The sequence below is a fragment of the Procambarus clarkii genome, chromosome 10 (genome assembly GCF_040958095.1).
Source record: "Procambarus clarkii isolate CNS0578487 chromosome 10, FALCON_Pclarkii_2.0, whole genome shotgun sequence".
Taxonomy (NCBI): Eukaryota; Metazoa; Arthropoda; class Malacostraca; order Decapoda; family Cambaridae; genus Procambarus; species Procambarus clarkii.
Window position 1 is genome coordinate 8,582,449 of NC_091159.1, and position 20,428 is coordinate 8,602,876.

Sequence of the window (20,428 nt, forward strand, 5' to 3'; positions counted from 1 at the left end):
CATTAGACAGTGATGTGGTGGAGGCTGACTCCATACAGTCTCAAATGTAGATATGATAGAGCCCAGTAGGCTCAGGAACCTGTACACCAGTTGATTGACTGTTGAGAGGCGGGACCAAAGAGCCAGAGCTCAACGCCCGCAAGCACAACTAGGTGAGTATGTACGCGCGCACGCGCACACACTAGGCTTTGAGAACAAGAGTCCAAGATAAGAAAGAGCGGCAGACTGAGAGCACACTGCCACAGGAAGGGGCCCAGACCACTAACCACAGTCACACCGGCCAGCGGCCACACACATCAACACTGCTCCTCTGCTCTCCCCAGAGCCTCCACCCCTTCCATAATCTCCTGCTTTACCCGCCTCTCCCCTCATCTAGGGAGGGAGGGAGGGAGGGAGGGAGGGAGGAAAGGAAGGGAGGGAGGGAGGGAGGGAGGGAGGAAAGGAAGGAAGGAAGGAAGGAAGGAAGGAAGGAAGGAAGGAAGGAAGGAAGGAAGGAAGGAAGGAAGGAAGGAAGGAAGGAAGGAAGGAAGGAAGGAAGGAAGGAAGGAAGGAAGGAAGGAAGGAAGGAAGGAAGGAAGGAAGGAAGGAAGGAAGGAAGGGGAGGGGGGGAAGGAACGAGCACACACACACAAACCAATGGAAATGGAAGTTTGAAGACCAGGAAAATAGAGGTACCAATGACAGCACAAGCTCCATACATGAAACTCTGACAGCAGATGGGAAGAAGATTGTGATCTTGATAATCTACAATCCCCACCAAACAGTAGAAGGCCCAGGCAGGTGTATGATGACAACAACAAGGCATGTATTGATGAACTGCAGAAGAAGTGAACGATATGGAAGAAAATGCAGAATAGAACCAGTGAAGAGCAGGGGTGCCATAGGCATAATCAGAGAACACTGTATAAACATCAGAGGTCCACGGTTGTTCAACGTCCTCCCAGCGACTTAAGAAATATTGCCGGAACAACCGTGGACATCTTCAAGAGAAATCTAGACTGTTTTCTGAAAAGCGTGCCGGACCAACCGGGCTGTGGTGGGTATGTGGGCCTGCGGGCCGCTCCAAGCAACAGCCTAGTAGACCAAACTCTCACAAGTCAAGCCTGGTCTCAGGTCGGGCTTGGGGAGTAGAACTCCCAGAACCCCATCAAGCAGGTATCAAGCAGGTAAGGCAGCAACAATAGCACACAGAATGAGAGCGGAACTGCTGTTCATGGGGGGACCTAAATCACGGAGAAATCAATTGGGAATCAACGAATCCCTATGGGTGGGGGGGGGGGGGGACGTGGGGAGCAAAGATAGACGTTATTGACAGGAATTCCCTATCACAACATATGAAGCAAGACAAGGGAAAGAGGAGGGGATACACCGAGCCTGTTAGACCTGATTTCCACCCAGAATGAGGAAGACATTACGAATGTCGGAAAACCCGACACCATTTACTAATATTAAATACAATATGCAGATAATATTGCTGCTTTTGTATATATAAATTCACTCATAGAAGACGTGGCGCAGTGGAATTTTCCGTCAATAAAAAAAGGATATCATTGACACAGCGCTATAAATTCACCAGTTATTCTCTTGGTTAGTTATTGTTAATGCAGCACTCTTTGGATTTTTAACATCATAAAAACATCTCATTTAATTAACTTAATTATCAGTACCAAAATAGAGTAAATGTGACCTGTGTACCGGTAACTTGTTGACATGTGGACAAGAGAGCCAGGGGCATCAGTGGTGGAGGTAGTCAACCATTATTGCTAGACCAGAGTCGCTGGAGCGAGTTGAGCTCCTATAATTCTCCCTTGGACAGTTGTGTCACAAGAGTAAAGTGCTTCTGTTATCGACACACAACTACGTCTACTATAAGGCAAGTGTATTACCGAAACCCCTTTATTACTACATACATTCCTGGCCAGTTATGTTAGGTACATATTGGGTGAACCGAGCACGCACGAAGCGACTAAACCCAAGTAATTATTCCTTCGTCCTCATCTTATAAATAATATACCAATATTTCCTCTGATATAGCTGTCATATATATAGGATTCAGGCTTTACAGCAAGTGCCCTTCGACAGGAACAATTGAAGAGGAAGCAAGAATTAATCCTAGTAAAGCAGTACATGGTGTTGATGCTAGCCTCAACTAAGAGGATAACTTGGTGTCATCAACCTTGTTTACACCTGGTGGACCAGGCCTGCCATACAGTAAGATAAGACCTCTCAATTTCAATTACTGTATGTAGTTTAATACTGTAGTTTGATTGGCTGCATATATATAAATTTAATATAAACCACGAGAATATTGCAGAAATACAGTCCGCTTAAACCTAATACAAATTGCTATCGAAATATATAAATTAATGTAAATATAAACACTATAAATTCATATAAATTAAATAAATATAAATCTCACAGGTCGGTTCCCCCACAACGAATATGGAACATGAAATACCACTAGGAGCCAGTGACCATTGTGTCCTAATCTTTAACTACATGATGGAACTTAAAATTGTGACCAAGGGACAAGAGGTCTGGGAAGAGAGAGTTGACTACAGGAAAGGGGACTACAGGAAGATAAGGGACTATTTGGGAGAAGTGCAGTGGGAGGATGAAATTAAAGGAAAAACAGTCCAAGATATGATGAACCTAGTCATATGGAAATGCCAGGAGGCCGAAGAGAGATTTATACCAACAGTAAAGGAAAAAAGTTGAAGAGAATATAATAACCACATGATTTAATAGTGTCAGGACGCAAAAATGAGAAGCAGGAGAGAATGGAGGAAGTACAGAAGATAAAAGACAGAGGACAAATGGATTAGATGCAACAGAACTAGGAACGATTACATTAGTAATCTTAAGAAGACCTTGGCAAGGTCGACAACTAATAGCCTACACCTAAGGACTTTTAACGCATTTGACGTATTAGAGGACGAGTGCTGTGTTGAACCTGTTGTTCAACGAGGTGGCAAAGACAAAGTAACGAGGAGCATTGAAACGCAGGTCCCTCAAACTGCTCGAAAGGAAAAGGGAGAATCGAAGCGAATTTTGGTTGTGGGAGATTCCCAGGTGAGGTATTTAGACAGAACGTTTTGTGCCAGAGATAGGGGGAACAGATTAAGGGTTTGCTATCCGGGAGCTGGAATTGGTGATATTGTTGGAAACATGAATGATATTATGACAGGAAATGGGAACAAACCCATTATTTGTATTAGTGCAGGGGGTAATGATGTTGGACGAGTTAGGAGTGAGGAACTAATACAGAGATTCAGGACAGCCATTGAATTAGTTAGGAGCAAGGGAGGAATCCCGATCATATGTGGCATTCTTCCAAGAAAGGGAGTAGGAAATGAATGGATATCGAGGGCACTTGGTGTCAATTGCCGGCTGGAAAGATATTGCAAATCAAATGCAATATCTTTCATAGACAACTGGGAACACTTCTATGGAAGAAATGGAATGTATGCTCGTGATGGGGTGCATCTATCGAGAGCTGGGGTTGTTGCTGTTGCGAACTCGTTGGAAGAAGTGGTTAGAGGTGTTTGTTTGGGTTTAAACTGTTAGCTGATAGAGGTATGGGAATTGATTTGGAGGAAGGAGATAATAAAAGTACGTGTTTGTGGGAGAAAGGAATTGGCAAAATGATCAGGGAAAGAGAAGGGCCACAAAATAACAATTCACTTAGGGTATATTACACTAACAGTAGAAGTCTAAGAAATAAAATTAACGAATTAAATGCTCTTGTCTGCACATAAAAAATAGATATTATTGCACTTACCGAAACGTGGATGAATGTAGAAAATAGAGAACTATTAGCTGAATATCAAATAAATGGATTTAAACTATTTCACACAGATAGATATATTAGACGAGGAGGGGGAGTAGCCATATATGTTAGGGACAATTTGAAATGTAGTCTCAAAGAGGGAATCAAAACTGAGCCACACACAGAAACTATTTGGATAGAATTATACGAAAAAGCAAATAATATTATAATAGGAGTTATATATAGGACACCAAACTTGGACAGAATGGAAGCAAAGCATCAATGGGATGAAATATCTAGAGCATCTAGATCTAACAGTATTTACGTCATGGGTGACTTTAATTTTAGTGGAATAAACTGGTTGAACAAAACAGGGAATAGTGAAGCAGAAGATTTTCTAGAATTAATTGACGATTGCTTTCTTACGCAACACATTAAGGAACCAACACGGGAAAATAATATTTTAGATTTAGTGTTAACTAACAGGGAAACACAAATTAATGACATCGAAATAGGGAGTGAGCTAGGGAACAGTGATCACAAAGAAATCAGATTTAGTATAGAATGGAATAGACCTGTAGGAGAAAATACTTGAAAGAATAATTAGGCTAAGACTTTTTGCACACCTGGAGAGCATTAGGTTTGTAAACAAACACCAACACGGGTTCTGGAAAGGGAAATCATGCCTAACTAACCTTTCGGAATTCCATGATAAAATAACAAGAATAAGACAAGACAGAGAAGATTGGGCGGACTGCATATTTCCAGACTGCCAAAAAAGCCTTTGATACAGTACCACACATGAGAGTGCTATTCAAACTTGAGAGGCCCTAGCGTGGATAAGGAACTACCTAACAGGAAGGGGCCAAAGAGTAACGGTAAGGAGGGGGGGCCGAGAAGTCGGACTAGCGAACAGTAACGAGTGGAGTGTTACGTACCCTTATAAGATACGTAAGTAAATATATTAATATGTACATTTATAATTGTGTATAAATTACAAGCATGTATATTGTTATACTTATATGTTCTATGCAAATGCACATTCATGTTACAGTGTTGGCGTTAGGCCCAACGTATCGTGGGAATGATTGTTTTATTTCTTTGTGTGATCAGTTTTCCCACGGGAACTAATGATTTATATGTGATCATAAGTGGGTAACAGAGGTGAATAATAATTGAGTGAACTGTATCTGGCAAATTGTCGTGGGATCGTCCGTTGCTGGGGTGCATGCCATTATTCTCTTCTGTATGCATATTTTAATTACTATGTAAAGAAACACTTACTTTATTTGTGTATATCAATATGTATTAATTATTCATTAAGTTAGTTTAAGATTACTCTTGTCACAATGTATTGCTCCATTGTTGAAATAAATAATATTGTAACTTTGGCAAATTATTCGCGGGGCAAGGCAATGTGTTTGGACTCCCGCGTTATTTTATTCAGTAGCTGAACGGGAACCAGGGAGATAACATCTTGGAGTTAAGTTATATTTTTTGTTCTGTCATAGCCATACCTATTATCATTTTAATTTAATGTCTGGAAGATACAGTGATATTTTTAATGTGATATATTGTGACCATATAATCATCTGTTTGCTATTGAGATTTATTTAATATAATTTTATATAATATTGTTTTATCTATTCTTCAGTCCTAATGAAGATTTTATTATTGTGCTCATTACTTATTAAGGGGTTATACTGGTGATTCGCTATTGAGAACAGCAGTTGTGTCGTATCCCTAAACGTAATTAAAGTTGGCTGCTGTAGGATCACGAGCCGTAACGTACGATAGGTAACATGGAGTACCTCAAGGATCGGTGCTGGGACCAATTCTATTTCTAATATACGCAAATGACATGTTTACAGGAGTAGAATCCTACATTGTCAATGTTCGCGGATGACGCAAAATTAACGAGAAGAGTTGTGACAGATGAGGATTGTAGGATCCTCCAAGAGGACTTGAACAAGTTGCAGAGATGGTCAGAGAAATGGCTACGGGCGTTCACAACGAGCAATTATAAAGTTATGGAAATGGAATCAGGTGACTGGAGACCAAAAGGGACAGTACACAATAAAGGGGAACTGCCTACCTGTGACGATTCGAGAAAGAGGCCTGGGATTGGACGTAACACCTAATCTAACTCCTGAGACACATATAGGATAACAGCAGCAGCGTACTCTACACTGGCGAAAGTTAGAACATCATTCAGAAACTTAAGTGAGGAGGCTTTTAGGTCGCTTTACACTGCCTACGTGAGACCAGTCTTAGAGTACGCCGCCCCATCATGGATCCCCCACCTGAAGAAACATAAGGAAACTGGAAAAGGTTCAGAAGTTTGAGACGGGGCTTGTCCCAGAGTTACGAGGGATGGGATATGAAGAGCGTCTGAAGGAACTGAACCTTACGACACTAGAAAAAGAAGAGAGAGGAGGGGGGACATGATAGGAACGTATAAAATACTCAGAGGAGTTGATAAAGTGGAAATGGGTGAAATGTTCACACGGAATAGTAACAGAACGAGGGTACATGGGTGGAAGCTGGAAACTCAGATGAGTCACAGAGATGTTAGGAAGTTTTCTTTTAGCGTGAGAGTAGTGGAAAAATGGAATGCACTTAAGGAGCAGGTTATGGAAGCAAACTAATCATAATTTTAAAACTAGATATGATAGGGAAATGGGACCGGAGTCATTGCTGTAAACAACCGATAGTTAGAAAGGTGAGATCCAAGAGTCAATGTTCGATCCTGCAGGCACAAATAGGCAAGTGTACACACACACACACACACACACACACACACACACACACACACACACACGCACACGCACACGCACACGCACACACACAGCCACGTCTTCCTCCAATCCCTTAGGCTCCACCTAGGAATTTCCGCCATGTAAGGACAGGTCCTACAACGTCCAGACTGCATGAAGGTCAATCAGCGGGAAGAGTCAAACAGCCTTCAGACTACATGAAGGTGAAGGAAGGAGGTCCTTCAGCAGCCAGTCTGCATAACGATGGAAGGAGGACGGGCCAAGAGCGTCCAGACTACAGGGTGACGGGCAAGCGGGGGTAATGATCTGACGGGCAACGTGTGGGTGGTTTTACCTGTCGTGGGTATCGTGTTGTACTCTCCCAGCCCCGCCCGGGGGCTATACATGTCTGATAACTTGATCGGTAAGGTTAACTAGTGTGGCAGCCCATATCCATCAGTCCACAACCCGGCGGGAACCTGTCCTAATGCCTCTGTCTACTTTTGTTCGCCTAATATTTCTTAGGCTATATTTAGTGGAAGGTTAAAAGCCTTGGGTCTCTGATATTCAAACGGGTCTACTCTGCATTTCTTACCATATCTATCGCTCCAATAATTTATTTTGCTAATTTGGGATCTAACCTTCGAGAATCTTCTATGTATATTTTGTGATAAAACACTCGTCACCTTCGATACGGTCCCGATAATTATGGTGTTTTACTGTACTAACCTAATTGTGCTTGCGGGGGTTGAGCTCTGGCTCTTCCGGCCCGCCTCTTAACTGTCAATCAACTGTTACTAACTACTAATTTTTGTCTTCTCCACCCTTCCCCCCCCCCCACACACACATCCAGGAAGCAGCCCGTAACAGCTGTCTAACTCCCAGGTACCTATTTACTGCTAGGTAACAGGAGCATCAGGGTGAAAGACACTTTTTTGTTTCTGCAATCAGCCGGGATCGAACCTGGAACCTAGTATTACAAGTCCAGAGCGCTGTCCACTCCTAATCAGACCCCCCTAAGGCTCCCACACATACACTGTGTGTATGTGTGCCTATTTGCCGGTTCTCCTTCAGTTTCAGAAATCTCTCCTTGCTTGAAAGTGAAGATAAGCATTTAGCAGCATTCATTTGATTTGAAAAGCAGGATCATTGCATCGGCATCATTGGTAGATTATGAAGGTTTTCATAATCTACAATATCATGTTCCCAACCCATCCTTCAAAACAATCACAGTAGCTACAGGTAATATGGCTCGAATATTAACAAAATATACTGTGGCAAGCAGAAAAACGACCACGTTTAGTACTTATAGAATCCCAGAAAGCCTAAAATTTAAATGATCTAAGTAAAACCTAACCCTTCAGTTCCCTTCTAGCCTTAGCTTCTAACAACACGAAAACTGAACTGCGATTCCAATACAATAATCTCTCCACCACGGTGTGACACACTCTCCCTTCACACTATGAACATTTAACACTTGACAATGCTTGCTGCTTGAAGCCCCCCCCCCACCACCCCGCCACCTTCCCGATTTGGGCTACAATGTACAGTACTCTATTCCACTTGTTACAAGTCGGTCGCGGAATAACTAAGAAAACCAATTACAGTAAAATAACTTTTTCCCACAACTTAGGCTTAGGTTAAAAACATCAGTATACACCTGGATAAGGCAAATCACTACCAGTATATACCTGCATTGATCCTCTCACTTGTGAGCGGTCTCTTCTCCCCCCCCCCTCTTTCCAATCACCCTCTCCGCCTATTCATCCCCCCCCTATCTCTCCAGTACTACTTCATAACCCCACCATACTTGTCCTGTACAATACACTGGCAAAATTATATCACCGCTACCCTACATTATACACCCAACTTCGCACATTTTCCATACCAGAATAAGGCCTCGCTTATTACCACTACCAGAATAACGCCTCGTTCACTAGCAATACCAAAGTGATGCTTGTGCAACAAAGACAACACAGTGCTTCGCACACTAGTCATCAAAGTAATCCTGTGTTTTATTATTAACATCTTTATTGACAAAATCAATTACAATTTTGCCTAATCTGAGGATTTCAATTAATTCTTATTAAAGTGAGGATAATGCTGGTATTCACTGTCACGCAGGACAGAGGGTCATACACAAGACTAAGTCTAAACTGTAGGCTGCAAGCCTCATTCATTGGCCAATCAATCTACAAAGTCATGTTTTCCAACTCCAACATAGGATGGGATCCACACAAATTTTATTCAATAGTTATTACCATTGGCAAAAATTACATTACATTTAATATTACAAGCTATTTCCGACATACATTGTGATGGGTTATTTAAGGACTGCAGAGCTCTTTTAGAGTCACAGAAAACAACTCCATCATTGAGCTTAAGGTACTCAGTGGCTAGATGAATACCCAATAGCTCAGTCTGTGTCGTGCTTGCCCAGTCGTTCAATCTCTGTGTACTAGACATGATCATTTCATTCCATTTATATACTGCGCATATAACCTATTCTGCCAGTGCCTAACTGCACAGAGCAATCAGTAAAGGCATAGGATTCAGTCGGTTTGAGATTTTGAAGATGACTGTCAATAGCTTCTAATGTTAAACATCTCATAGTTTCAGTGTTATACATTTGTTTTACACTGGTGAGGGTATAATGCAATGAGGCCTGCACTAACTTTCTACCTCTCAAGCTCCAATACTTCCGTACCCTCCACCCTGCCTGGTCATCAATCATGGCTCTTTTTAAAGTCTAATTACCCTGGAAAATGCATTGATAACCTGGTAGATATATAAACTAATATACTGCCTACTATTAAGAACATGTCAACACACAATTACAGGGCGTTATATATATAGAGAGCGCGATATATATATATAGTTCTACCTTTCAATGTACACATACACATTGACTATTCCGACAACCACAGCCATCTGGCTCCTGCCACAACACACCCCAGCCACCTGGCCCCACCAACAACACACCCCAGCCACCTGGCCTCAGCAACAACACACCCCAGCCACCTGGCCCCACCAACAACACACCCCAGCCACCTGGCCCCACCACCAACACACCCTAGCCACCTGGCCTCAGCAACAACACACCCCAGCCACCTGGCCCCACCAACAACACACCCCAGCCACCTGGCCCCACCACCAACACACCCTAGCCACCTGGCCTCAGCAACAACACACCCCAGCCACCTGGCCTTGGTAGAGATGAACAAGTAGTGATGTTGCAAGTGTTGCAGTGGACTACACTGGTGGCGACGGGCCGCAGGGATCACCGCCCGCTACCACAGCCTAGCCAGAGTAGGTCACCGCACAGTAAGGATTGCGGTATTACTAATTCTTATTATTTCTACCAATAGCACTATATTTAAGATACGATCTTTCAACCCTCATTAGGCTATTTAGGCGTCTAATTCCTAAAGTATACACCTGGAGTGGATATTTTTAGCCATTCTGGTTCCTCGTCCACTCTAAGCGTCACAATTGTCTTAAGATGCTTGACTCACGTCGTATCCAAAGCCCATGACCAAGCACTTCATGCGGCTGATTTTGTCACCACATACATCAGGGGCTGATCTACACTTGTTATCCTTGAGTGGGTGAGTGAGCAAGCGAGCGAGCGTGTTAGTCTCTAATTTACAGAAGCAGGAAAAAAAATTAATAATTACTAAAGAAATTCATAAGCGGTAAAATTCAAGAAAAGCAAGTCCCATGTAGGCAGACCAACCCCCACCAGTCAGTCACTGCCACAATTATAGATGAGGTTCGGATGGAGTAATTGTTAAAAATGGGAAATGATTACTAATACTTAATTAAACTATAGTCGAATTAAGTTATGGTCAATTGCAGGGAAACTAATTTTAAGCTATTAAACAAAATGCAATTCATACTCTCGTAAAAAAACAAATTCACAATGTGGCAGTGCAAAAGGGGGCAACCATGTTTAATTTCTCTATATTCTCAGTTATATTTGAAGCAGCAGAATACTATAATATATACCTGTACTTCAGTAGTCCAAGGCTTTTAATACAGTTCCACACGCAAGATTATAAGAGAAAACAGACGTGTTAGCTAGGCTGTGGCACTGAAGAGTCATCTAAACTGGATCAGGCTATCGCACAGTAATGAACGGCGCAAAGTTTGGGAGGGTCACAAAATATTACAGGCTCTCCTGGAGCCTTTATTGTTAGGCCTCACTATACATATAAATAATCTAAATACAGGAGTGAACAACATAAAGCCATTTTGCCAATGACAGAAAAGTGGAACAGCTACTAAATTCTGTCAAAGACTAAACACGTATACCAGTTATTAATTAAGCTGTATTATGATTCCTGAGTCCGAATGTTAAAAAAATCTTGAGTATGATAGGAAGGGCTCTAAAATAAAAAATAAAATGTTGAAAATCTCAAAAAGGCCACAAGATAAGCTTCTAGAAACATTATTAACAGAAGCTGTTATGTCCTTTCATCCATTTGTATACCCAAGTGACTTATGCCCTATCCCCCCCCCCCCTTTTTTAACCGGTACCACACCATTCTCTACGATTCTGGAACTCTACTAAACTCTAATGATTTATTTAATATACAAGACAAGAGCTCATTAAGCTCATCTAACATTCATTAACGGCTCTGGAAGAAGCTCTCTCATCCCAAAGACTTGTTAGACAAACATTTATATTTGATAATCTACCTGGTTACAACTAGTCAACTTGACCTCACAACTTAGAGAGACATGTTCAGCTGCAGGAGAAAAGTTCCCTTAGTAAATACAGAAATAATGTACTGATTTTAAGTACCACCCATTTCTTAGTTATTATCAGTTACACGTCCTGTCTCAGTTTTCAGTCTTATTATCTTCAATATACTGTATCTGAAAGAACTCTTTACTACTTATTTTTGCCTATCCAGCTATACGGGTTTTATAACGTTTTAGCTTTTCACATTTATTGTTAACTGTTCTTGTTAATTTGATCATTAACAATTTATCAGTTTAGTCCATTATGATTAGGCCAAATAAATCCCGGACATTAGGAACCCTCCTTGTAAATTTTAAGAATGGCGCAGTAGCGTAAACAGGGATAACATTACAGCGCTCAACGGGATCAAAGTGTTCATTAAGTGGACGTATATTTTAAACATTGCCCTCAGATAAAATGAAACATTAGATTTAAATAGCGTAAGTTTAGATTTAAACAAAAATCCTATTCTTAAATATAGACGTAGATCTGTGGAACACGTTAGGATACCAAGTTAAATCATAAAAACAAACTCGCCGGGATACTTCAAGCACCAGCCTAGGACAAGATCAAGAGTGGGAGTTACCGATGTTATCTTGAGGTGGTTCAGAGGATTAATGTTCCTTTATTAGTAGTGTTTCAATGTCTTGGGCCCTTAATGTGCTGCCTCACGTGGACCAGCAGCTATGCGTACACAGCTGTTCTCTTTTATGATCTTATGAGCTGCACGACGGGGTAAGAGTACTTTGTAGTGTTGTGGTATAAGACCGGCTGTGTGGTGGTGTGGTCGGTAATGTCAGGAGGAGTGTACATGTAGCCTAGACTAGTTTACATGTGTACGCTCCTTGCTTGCTTGCTTACTCACTCGCATTCACTCAAGTCACTAGAGTAAACGAAGCTGAACAACACACACACAAACAACGGGGACAATATACAGGGTTCCTGATCACAGTCATAAACTCTCACAACCTTGGCGTAACTGTACTTACAGTTTTCACTGAACCAGGCAATATTTGTGCCATTTATCGCAATTGTTACCAATCCATTGCGGATTTGTCTTATTTTGAGACGCGTAACTGAATAAATAGTGTATGTTATACATTACCACTGCTCAAGTTAAATACAAAATAAACTTGCTCAAATGATTAACAATTGGTTAAGAAATAATCACTCATTTTGATATGTTGGATAAATAATCCTAAAGACTAACTGTTAAATATAAACCGGGATATAATTTTTTGTTGTCTTGGATATACATTATGGATTATTACCTAAAATGTGCAGATTGAAGAAGTTAACCGTTTAACGTAACCTCACTTAAATTAACATGATCTTCTATTAAATTACCTAAATCCGAGAGGAAGATGGGTAGGCCACGGAACGAAACCCCATGAAACAAGTCAAGTTACCGTAACTTTAAACGAATTAGAACACACCACCAACATGGCCATCTTAAGCGCACACCAGATACACCAACTGCCCGACAGAGGTGTCCCGTGCTGCTGTTGCCACCTAGCGTGTTTCCCGACACCTTATTAATATTTCCGTCACTGACAAAGGCAACTGAAATAGCAAAAGTTACGCGGATACTGGCGTTCATGTTTCAAGGCCCCTCCCGCCATGACTGTATCCGTTTCTCAAGCTTAAGGCGACGTTATGAAGCGCTTTACAATAAACATTATCTGCGGTAGAACAAGGCGAGTATTATTACAAATAATTAAATTATTATTTTATGGCTATGATAAAACTTTGAGCCTCCGTGAACAATGTTTTGATTTAATAAGTCCCCGGCGGACGAGCTACACGAGAGGTTCCGGAGGCGTGAGAACTTTTAGCTGGACAATCTGTGCTTGCCATTGGTCGGTTCCTCAAGGATGGAGACTGGGAAAACTCACGCCACTCTCAACCTGCCTTTGTGAACGTGGCAATTACAGACCAAGTATGGATAAACAATTGTATTAATTCCTGGAGCCTCCCCGAGTACCTTTGTAATTAAATAAAAGTCGATAAGCACTGATATACAGCGCCTGAAAGGTCAAGCGAGGGGGTGGGGGTGAGTTAGGAAAACCATTGTTCGCGGCACCACCAAGGCTTGCTCCACAATGCCCTTATTTCGCTCTTAGCTCTCTCACTACTCGTCTTAAGGTTACAGAAAGCTTCCACAGTACAAAGCAGATTTATACTGACCTCTTATCGAACATATAATAGTATTTAACTCAATTTAATTCACTCGCGAACATTGGCGATCTTACCAGATATTTGCCAGATTTTTCCTTTCAAGATAAAAGGACAGTGTTTTGTTGCAATTTGGGCAACCCTCGCTAATTGGACGTTGACAAAGCCTTTGGCGAACACGGTTGTTATACACAATAATGTTCTTTAAGGCGCCTCTAACAATAGTAACTGGAATTACACATTCTTCCGACCGTATCATTAAGCAACTAATTACCCTGCGTGAGTTATCTTTTTATGCCGTTATCCACCTTAAAACTGAACGTTCACATCTGGCGAATGATCACATTCCTCACGACCGTTTCCATCCCACGTCCCTGATGAACGATCACTTACTAACCTTCTGGAAAGATCACGCCACACCCTCCTCACGAACGACCACGCCACACCCTCCTCACGAACGACCACGCCACATCCTCCTCACGAACGACCACGCCACATCCTCCTCACGAACGACCACGCCACATCCTCCTCACGAACGACCATGCCACATCCTCACAACGACCATGCCACATCCTCCTCACGAACGACCACGCCACATCCTCCTCACGAACGACCACGCCACACCCTCCTCACGAACGACCACGCCACATCCTCCTCACGAACGACCACGCCACATCCTCCTCACGAACGACCACGCCACATCCTCACAACGACCATGCCACATCCTCCTCACGAACGACCACGCCACATCCTCCTCACGAACGACCACGCCACACCCTCCTCACGAACGACCACGCCACATCCTCCTCACGAACGACCACGCCACATCCTCCTCACGAACGACCACGCCACATCCTCCTCACGAACGACCACGCCACATCCTCCTCACGAACGACCACGCCACATCCTCCTCACGAACGACCATGCCACATCCTCCTCACGAACGACCACGCCACACCCTCCTCACGAACGACCATGCCACATCCTCCTCACGAACGACCATGCCACATCCTCCTCACGAACGACCACGCCACATCCTCACGAACGACCACGCCACATCCTCCTCACGAACGACCATGCCACATCCTCCTCACGAACGACCACGCCACATCCTCCTCACGAACGACCACGCCACATCCTCCTCACGAACGACCACGCCACATCCTCCTCACGAACGACCACGCCACACCCTCCTCACGAACGACCATGCCACATCCTCCTCACGAACGACCATGCCACATCCTCCTCACGAACGACCATGCCACATCCTCTTCACGAACGACCACGCCACACCCTCCTCACGAACGACCATGCCACATCCTCCTTACGAACGACCATGCCACACCCTCACGAACGACCATGCCACACCCTCCTCACGAACGACCATGCCACACCCTCCTCACGAACGACCATGCCACATCCTCCTCACGAACGACCATGCCACATCCTCCTCACGAACGACCACGCCACACCCTCCTCACGAACGACCACGCCACATCCTCCTCACGAACGACCATGCCACACCCTCCTCGCGAACATCATGCCCTTCCCCCCTTCCCCACCGTTCACGAACAATCATCCCCCCCCCCCCTCACAATCATGTAACAGTGCGCCGTTCCCACATCCGATGGTTCAGGGCTCTTCCCAAGGCTCCGAAAAATGAATAATTAACTGATAAATCTCACGCACACGGGAAGTAATATTCTTGCAATTTCAATTATTTCTTAAATAATTATACACGAGAGGGTGAAGGAGGGAACTGCAGCAAAAAGAGGGAAGAGGACAGGAATATAAGAAAAAATAGAAAATAGAAGAATGAACAAAAGGGAACAACAAGAGAGAAGTACGAGACAAAAAAAAACCAGATGATCAAGATGCAGCAAAAATAACAAGATAGAAAAACGAGCAAGTGAAGAGAAATAGACAAATCGTGAGATAAAAAAACAGAACAAGAGGGAAGACAGCAGAACAAAGACCGAGTGTGCGTGGGAAAATGGCATCATAGGCCAATCACAGCGGCACCATCACTGTAGCAACATCAGTACCAACGATGTTGGTACTGATCTTGCAACATCAGTACCAACAATAGCAGCATCAGTACCAACGATGTTGGTACTGATCTTGCAACATCAGTACCAACAATAGCAACATCAGTACCAACGATGCAACATCAGTAACATGGCTAAAAGCCGGGCCAGATTATGCAACAGTACCAGTAACAATAACATTTGCAAGATAACAGTGGAAATTAATATCAGAATTATATGCTTCTAAACTCATCAGCTTATTAGATGAACCGTGTATGGTAACAGCAACTCGCCCAACCACGCCCATCATTGATTTTAACAAATCTTAATTATTTATATATTTACCTGTATTCTTCGGTTTCATGAGTGCTCTTTGCCTTGCAGGGATTTAGCTTCAACTCCTGAACCCCATCATTTTGGATGTTGTAATTTTTACGTATATAATTATTTATTTTACCATATAACGATAATATTTTGCTACAAGCCTATCTGCAGTTAAAGTCGAATGGGATTGACTTCTACAATTCACCTTTATCACGCTCTACTTACTATCAGCACGATGTAGAAATTCTTCTATACGTTCCTGTAGCTAATCTGATGTGTACAATGTGACCCGTGTTATTACCCATTCTAGCCTAAACAACTTGGCTGTCTGCCATAACAATGTTGTCTGGCTCTTCCCAAACGATACAAGGGTAGGCATTTAATAAACCTTTATAACCATTTATCTTTAGAACCAGCTTTGTTGTAAACGGGTCATTTTGTTGCGCTGTATTAGATTTTGCATACCATTCTAGTGTCGAATACAATAACTAGAATTATAATTAACTACATTCCTGAAGGATAGTTTTAATATGTATTGCCAGCTTGGAATTGGTCTCCCACCTTGTTGAATTCTGTATTTTAATGTTGTGACTTGGCCCTTATGCCAGTCAGAGAGCCATTTTCCTCTAAAAACGATACGCCACTCGTTTTACACATATGCTCAGGGGTTTGAATCAGGATAGTTCTTTCTTTCAAGGACGTTAATCCCCACACCACAGTATTATAGAGTTGGCCGCAAGATGTTGCCTAATGACAGTAGCAGAATAACGATGAACCAGATGGCGAAAGGAAGAACCGTTACTACAGTGGTGGTGCCTTCGTCTTGTATCCCAAGAACCATGACTACAACTTTGGCATGCTTCAGGCGTAACGACTTCTTTGAACATGCGTTTTTCCCGGACGACAGGAAACGTCCTGTCGTTTCAACCCAGGAATATACACTGTTTTATAAACGTTGCTCAATAATACATGACCTAACCTGAAGACAGCGCAAAGGGCTGGTAACGAAGAAAAATAATGTGAATGACTATAGATAACGTTCTGACAGATTTCTTAAATGTCTTTACCTACAGTGAAACGTTATCTGCAATTATTAAGTTTATCAACGTAATCTAACCTTCATGTAAGAATTCACACCTTGCACGCTAGACTAACATAGAACCTTACCTTCGTGTGAGGGTGTCACCTGGTGGGGGCTCCAGGGTCTCTCTAGGGGCGTAGAGAGGAGGTGGGGCGAGAGCAGCCATGAGAGAGGTGACTATGATGGAGGCGGCGGCGGGGGAGCGGACGGCAGACAGACCTACAGGCGGGGCAGGTGGCAGGGCACGCCGCACCTCCGTCTCCTCACTCACGCCTATTCCCTGACTTGCACCGTGCCTCCGGCGGTGTGACCCACGCCCAGATAGACGTAGGCGTCGCATGCGTCTCATACTGCGCCGTACGACCCTTGATACCGCTGCCACAAGTCCCGTTCCAGAATCCTCATCAGATTCACAGTCAGCTTCGAAGTCGCGAATGTCAGCGTTATGAGTGGCAGTGTTCGGTGCGGAGATGGTGGCGTCAAGTTTGTCAGGACGCCAGATCCCAGCACCACCTACTGCCCCAATTTCATGCCAAGAGCAGTCCTCACTCTCACTACAGGTGACCGGAGACGTGGGCGGGAGAGGATGATCCGAAGGTGTGGCCATTTCGCCGGAGGGGACAGATAGAGCTGCGACAAAACTGGGTAGGTCTTGGGTGATTGATTGGGGTGATGCCGGGTCATCGCTGTGATCTCCAAGTGCCCGGTGTTGCTCACCTGTGCTCCCCGACACAAAACACGTGTCAGAACATGTGGAGTCACGGTCCCCACCCGTGTTCTCGTGATCTGAATTACCTGCCGCACTCACGTCATCACTTTCAATAGCGGGAGCAACAGGTCCCTCCCCCCTACTCCCGTCCCCAGACAGGCCATCTCTCTCCCTAGGGATATCATTACTTAATGTCCTGTCGCTAGCCCCATCAACGACTTGTCTCTGTTCTGATGACACGATAGGGATAGTCAGCCTCTTGGGAGTGTGTGGCCGGGATAGCTTTTCAGGCAGCATGAAATCTAGAGCATCATATTCCAGTTCAGAGACGGTCGACACAAAGTCTTGTCTTACCGACTGAGGTTGGGTAGAACCTCCCTCGTGCTCCTCCCTCGGGGGCTCGCGCATACAACCCCTCTCACCGCTATCCTCCATCCCACCACAATCATCCCCATCCACCCTTATCCCATCGTGGACTAAAATCTCTTCGGGCTTTAACAGTTTGGATGTGGAATTCGCCTCTTTCTTGATAATGCCCTCAAACAATTCGTCTAGGATATCACACTCAATCGCCTCAATATCGAGCACAGCACCGTCCCCACAAGCACCAAAACTATCGTACCTCGCGCTACCCTCACTGTTAACTTCGCCGAAATCACCTGTCACGAAAGGCTTGTGCATTTCCTCGTGTAAATTAACTCTAGCACCACTTTGTTCACACTTACTAAAGGCAACACTCTTGTATGGTTTTTGCATTTCCTCAAGAAACCTTCCAAAGGCGTCAGGGCCCACTTCACTCACTAAAACCGCATCGCAATCCCCTATTAACACGTTATCTACGGAGCTCTCATCGTCTGGGTTAATCTTAATGGTAACTGCGGATGAACTATCATGGCAAGGAACCACATAACTGCATGACCTGTCTTGTTTGGCGTTGAGGTACACTGCCGTGGCTCTCGTGTTCCGGTCCTGGGCGTCGCCGCTCACGTAAATGGAGTGAGAGTTGTCGAACAAGAGGATAGGAGTAACGGTGTTGGGCTGCGGCTCGGGACTAGTCTCCTTCTGTGCTTCCGGTGTGAAGGAGACGGTGGGGTCTGACGGCGTGGTCATCACAGGACCGTGCTGTGGTGACGACGTGGTCATCACAGGACTGTGCTGTGGCGGCGACGTGGTCATCACAGGACCGTGCTGTGGCGGCGACGTAGTCATCACAGACCCGTGCTGTGGCGGCGACGTGGTCATCACAGGACCGTGCTGTGGCGGCGACGTGGTAATCACAGGACTGTGCTGTGGTTGAGACGTGGTCATCACAGGTCCGTGCTGTGGCGGCGACGTGGTCATCACAGACCCGTGCTGTGGCGGCGACATGGTCATCACAGGACCGTGCTGTGGTTGAGACGTGGTCATCACAGACCCGTGCTGTGGTGATTCTGCCTCAAGGCCACACAGGGGCTTCGACTCCGGATTTAAATGCACATATGATAAGTCCAGATCCGAGTTCACGTGAGAGTTCAGCTGAAAGTTCGATTGTGGATTTACCTGATGGTTTACCTTGGGGCTTGGGTTTTCCAGAGGCAGAGTGGTGGTGACAGACATGCAGGCTGGGGCATCACCTCCCACACTAGTGGTTGTGTCACCCATTAACTCCGGAACTTCCCAACACGATAATTCTGCTTCAGAGTCGTACCCATCTAGACTAGCATTGTCGTTTTTAAACCTCTTCAAAGCATGTTCGTAGGATGTTGCCTCATCTGCATTCAGTTTCTCGAGACTCCCCAAATCATGTCTTAGAGAATGACCACCACCACCTTGGGGGCTTCTGCCAGCGAGATTCTCAGACTGCAAATGAGCGACGGACGTGTTTACCTTCTTCACACCTTGTTCGGCTTCCAAGTCTGTTGAGTCTGGTTTACAATCATTGTCCGAGGTATTATCTTCCTCCTGGCACATATTTTGGTATGTGGGGTCATCTGGAAATGTGGTAAGGAAGGTGTCTTCCATGAAAGAGCCGTGGCCGACGGCAGAGTCGATCACGCTCTCTTCCACATCGCTGAAGGCGTCATCGGTGGGTTCCTCGTAGATAAAAGAGAAGTATTTATCCACAACACCACCCAACGCCTCCCCCTCATCTACCACAGCATCTACGGCACTTGCCATAGTGCTAGTGCTGCTCAAGATTATACGCACATGGATGGTGACACAACCCAACGCTTCACCTGCACACACACGACTGGCGTAGAACCAGCCATTGCTGCGTGGGGCGCCACTCTCGTACTGTGAGCGATACATATATCTCTAAGTTAACTATTGTTAACAGTTCATTGCTTTTACTACAACTTTTTTAGCTTTAGCATTTATATTTGATTCTTGTTTATTTGTCTTACGAAATGAGAACGTCGCGAAATAAATCTAACAATCCCTTAGAGGTATCGTGCGTCCGGCAATCACCTGACCGAGTTCAGCGGTAACTCGCCAGTTGCCATGACCTGCCATTCTTACTCCTTTAATTGCTCCAATTTCTCTAACGTGTTACATATTTTGAAATTAAATTCACAGTGAGAGATAATTGTAAATAAATACTATTACACGTAAAGAGCAAGGCAACATATGAAGGCTAACTAGGCAATTATTACACAAAAAATAGAGTAAGTGAGGCGTGGGGTTGCCCGGGGCGACGAGCAGCACGTGTGACAACAGCCAGCAGTGACCCCTGGTGCAGGCAGTGTTCCTTCCTACCTCCAAGTTGCCACCCACCTTTTCCCTACTTGCCTATAATGCCTCTCACATTGTACACTTGTAGAAGCTTGGGGGGACCTCGATTAAGCCTCGCGTAATGAGTC

The 20,428-nt window shown here is 44.3% G+C and overlaps 1 protein-coding gene across 1 annotated transcript in view; it reads right to left on the reverse strand.

Annotated features, from left to right (window-relative positions):
- Positions 1-19,832, reverse strand: part of bdg (sodium-dependent transporter bedraggled) — a 237,130-nt gene extending 217,298 nt beyond the window's left edge. Inside the window, exon 1 of the mRNA XM_069321555.1 lies at positions 16,966-19,832. Coding sequence (XP_069177656.1) covers positions 16,966-19,745 — 2,780 coding nt within the window. The 5' untranslated portion in view covers positions 19,746-19,832. The remainder of the gene's footprint in view (positions 1-16,965) is intronic.
- Between the last annotated feature and the right edge of the window lie 596 nt (positions 19,833-20,428).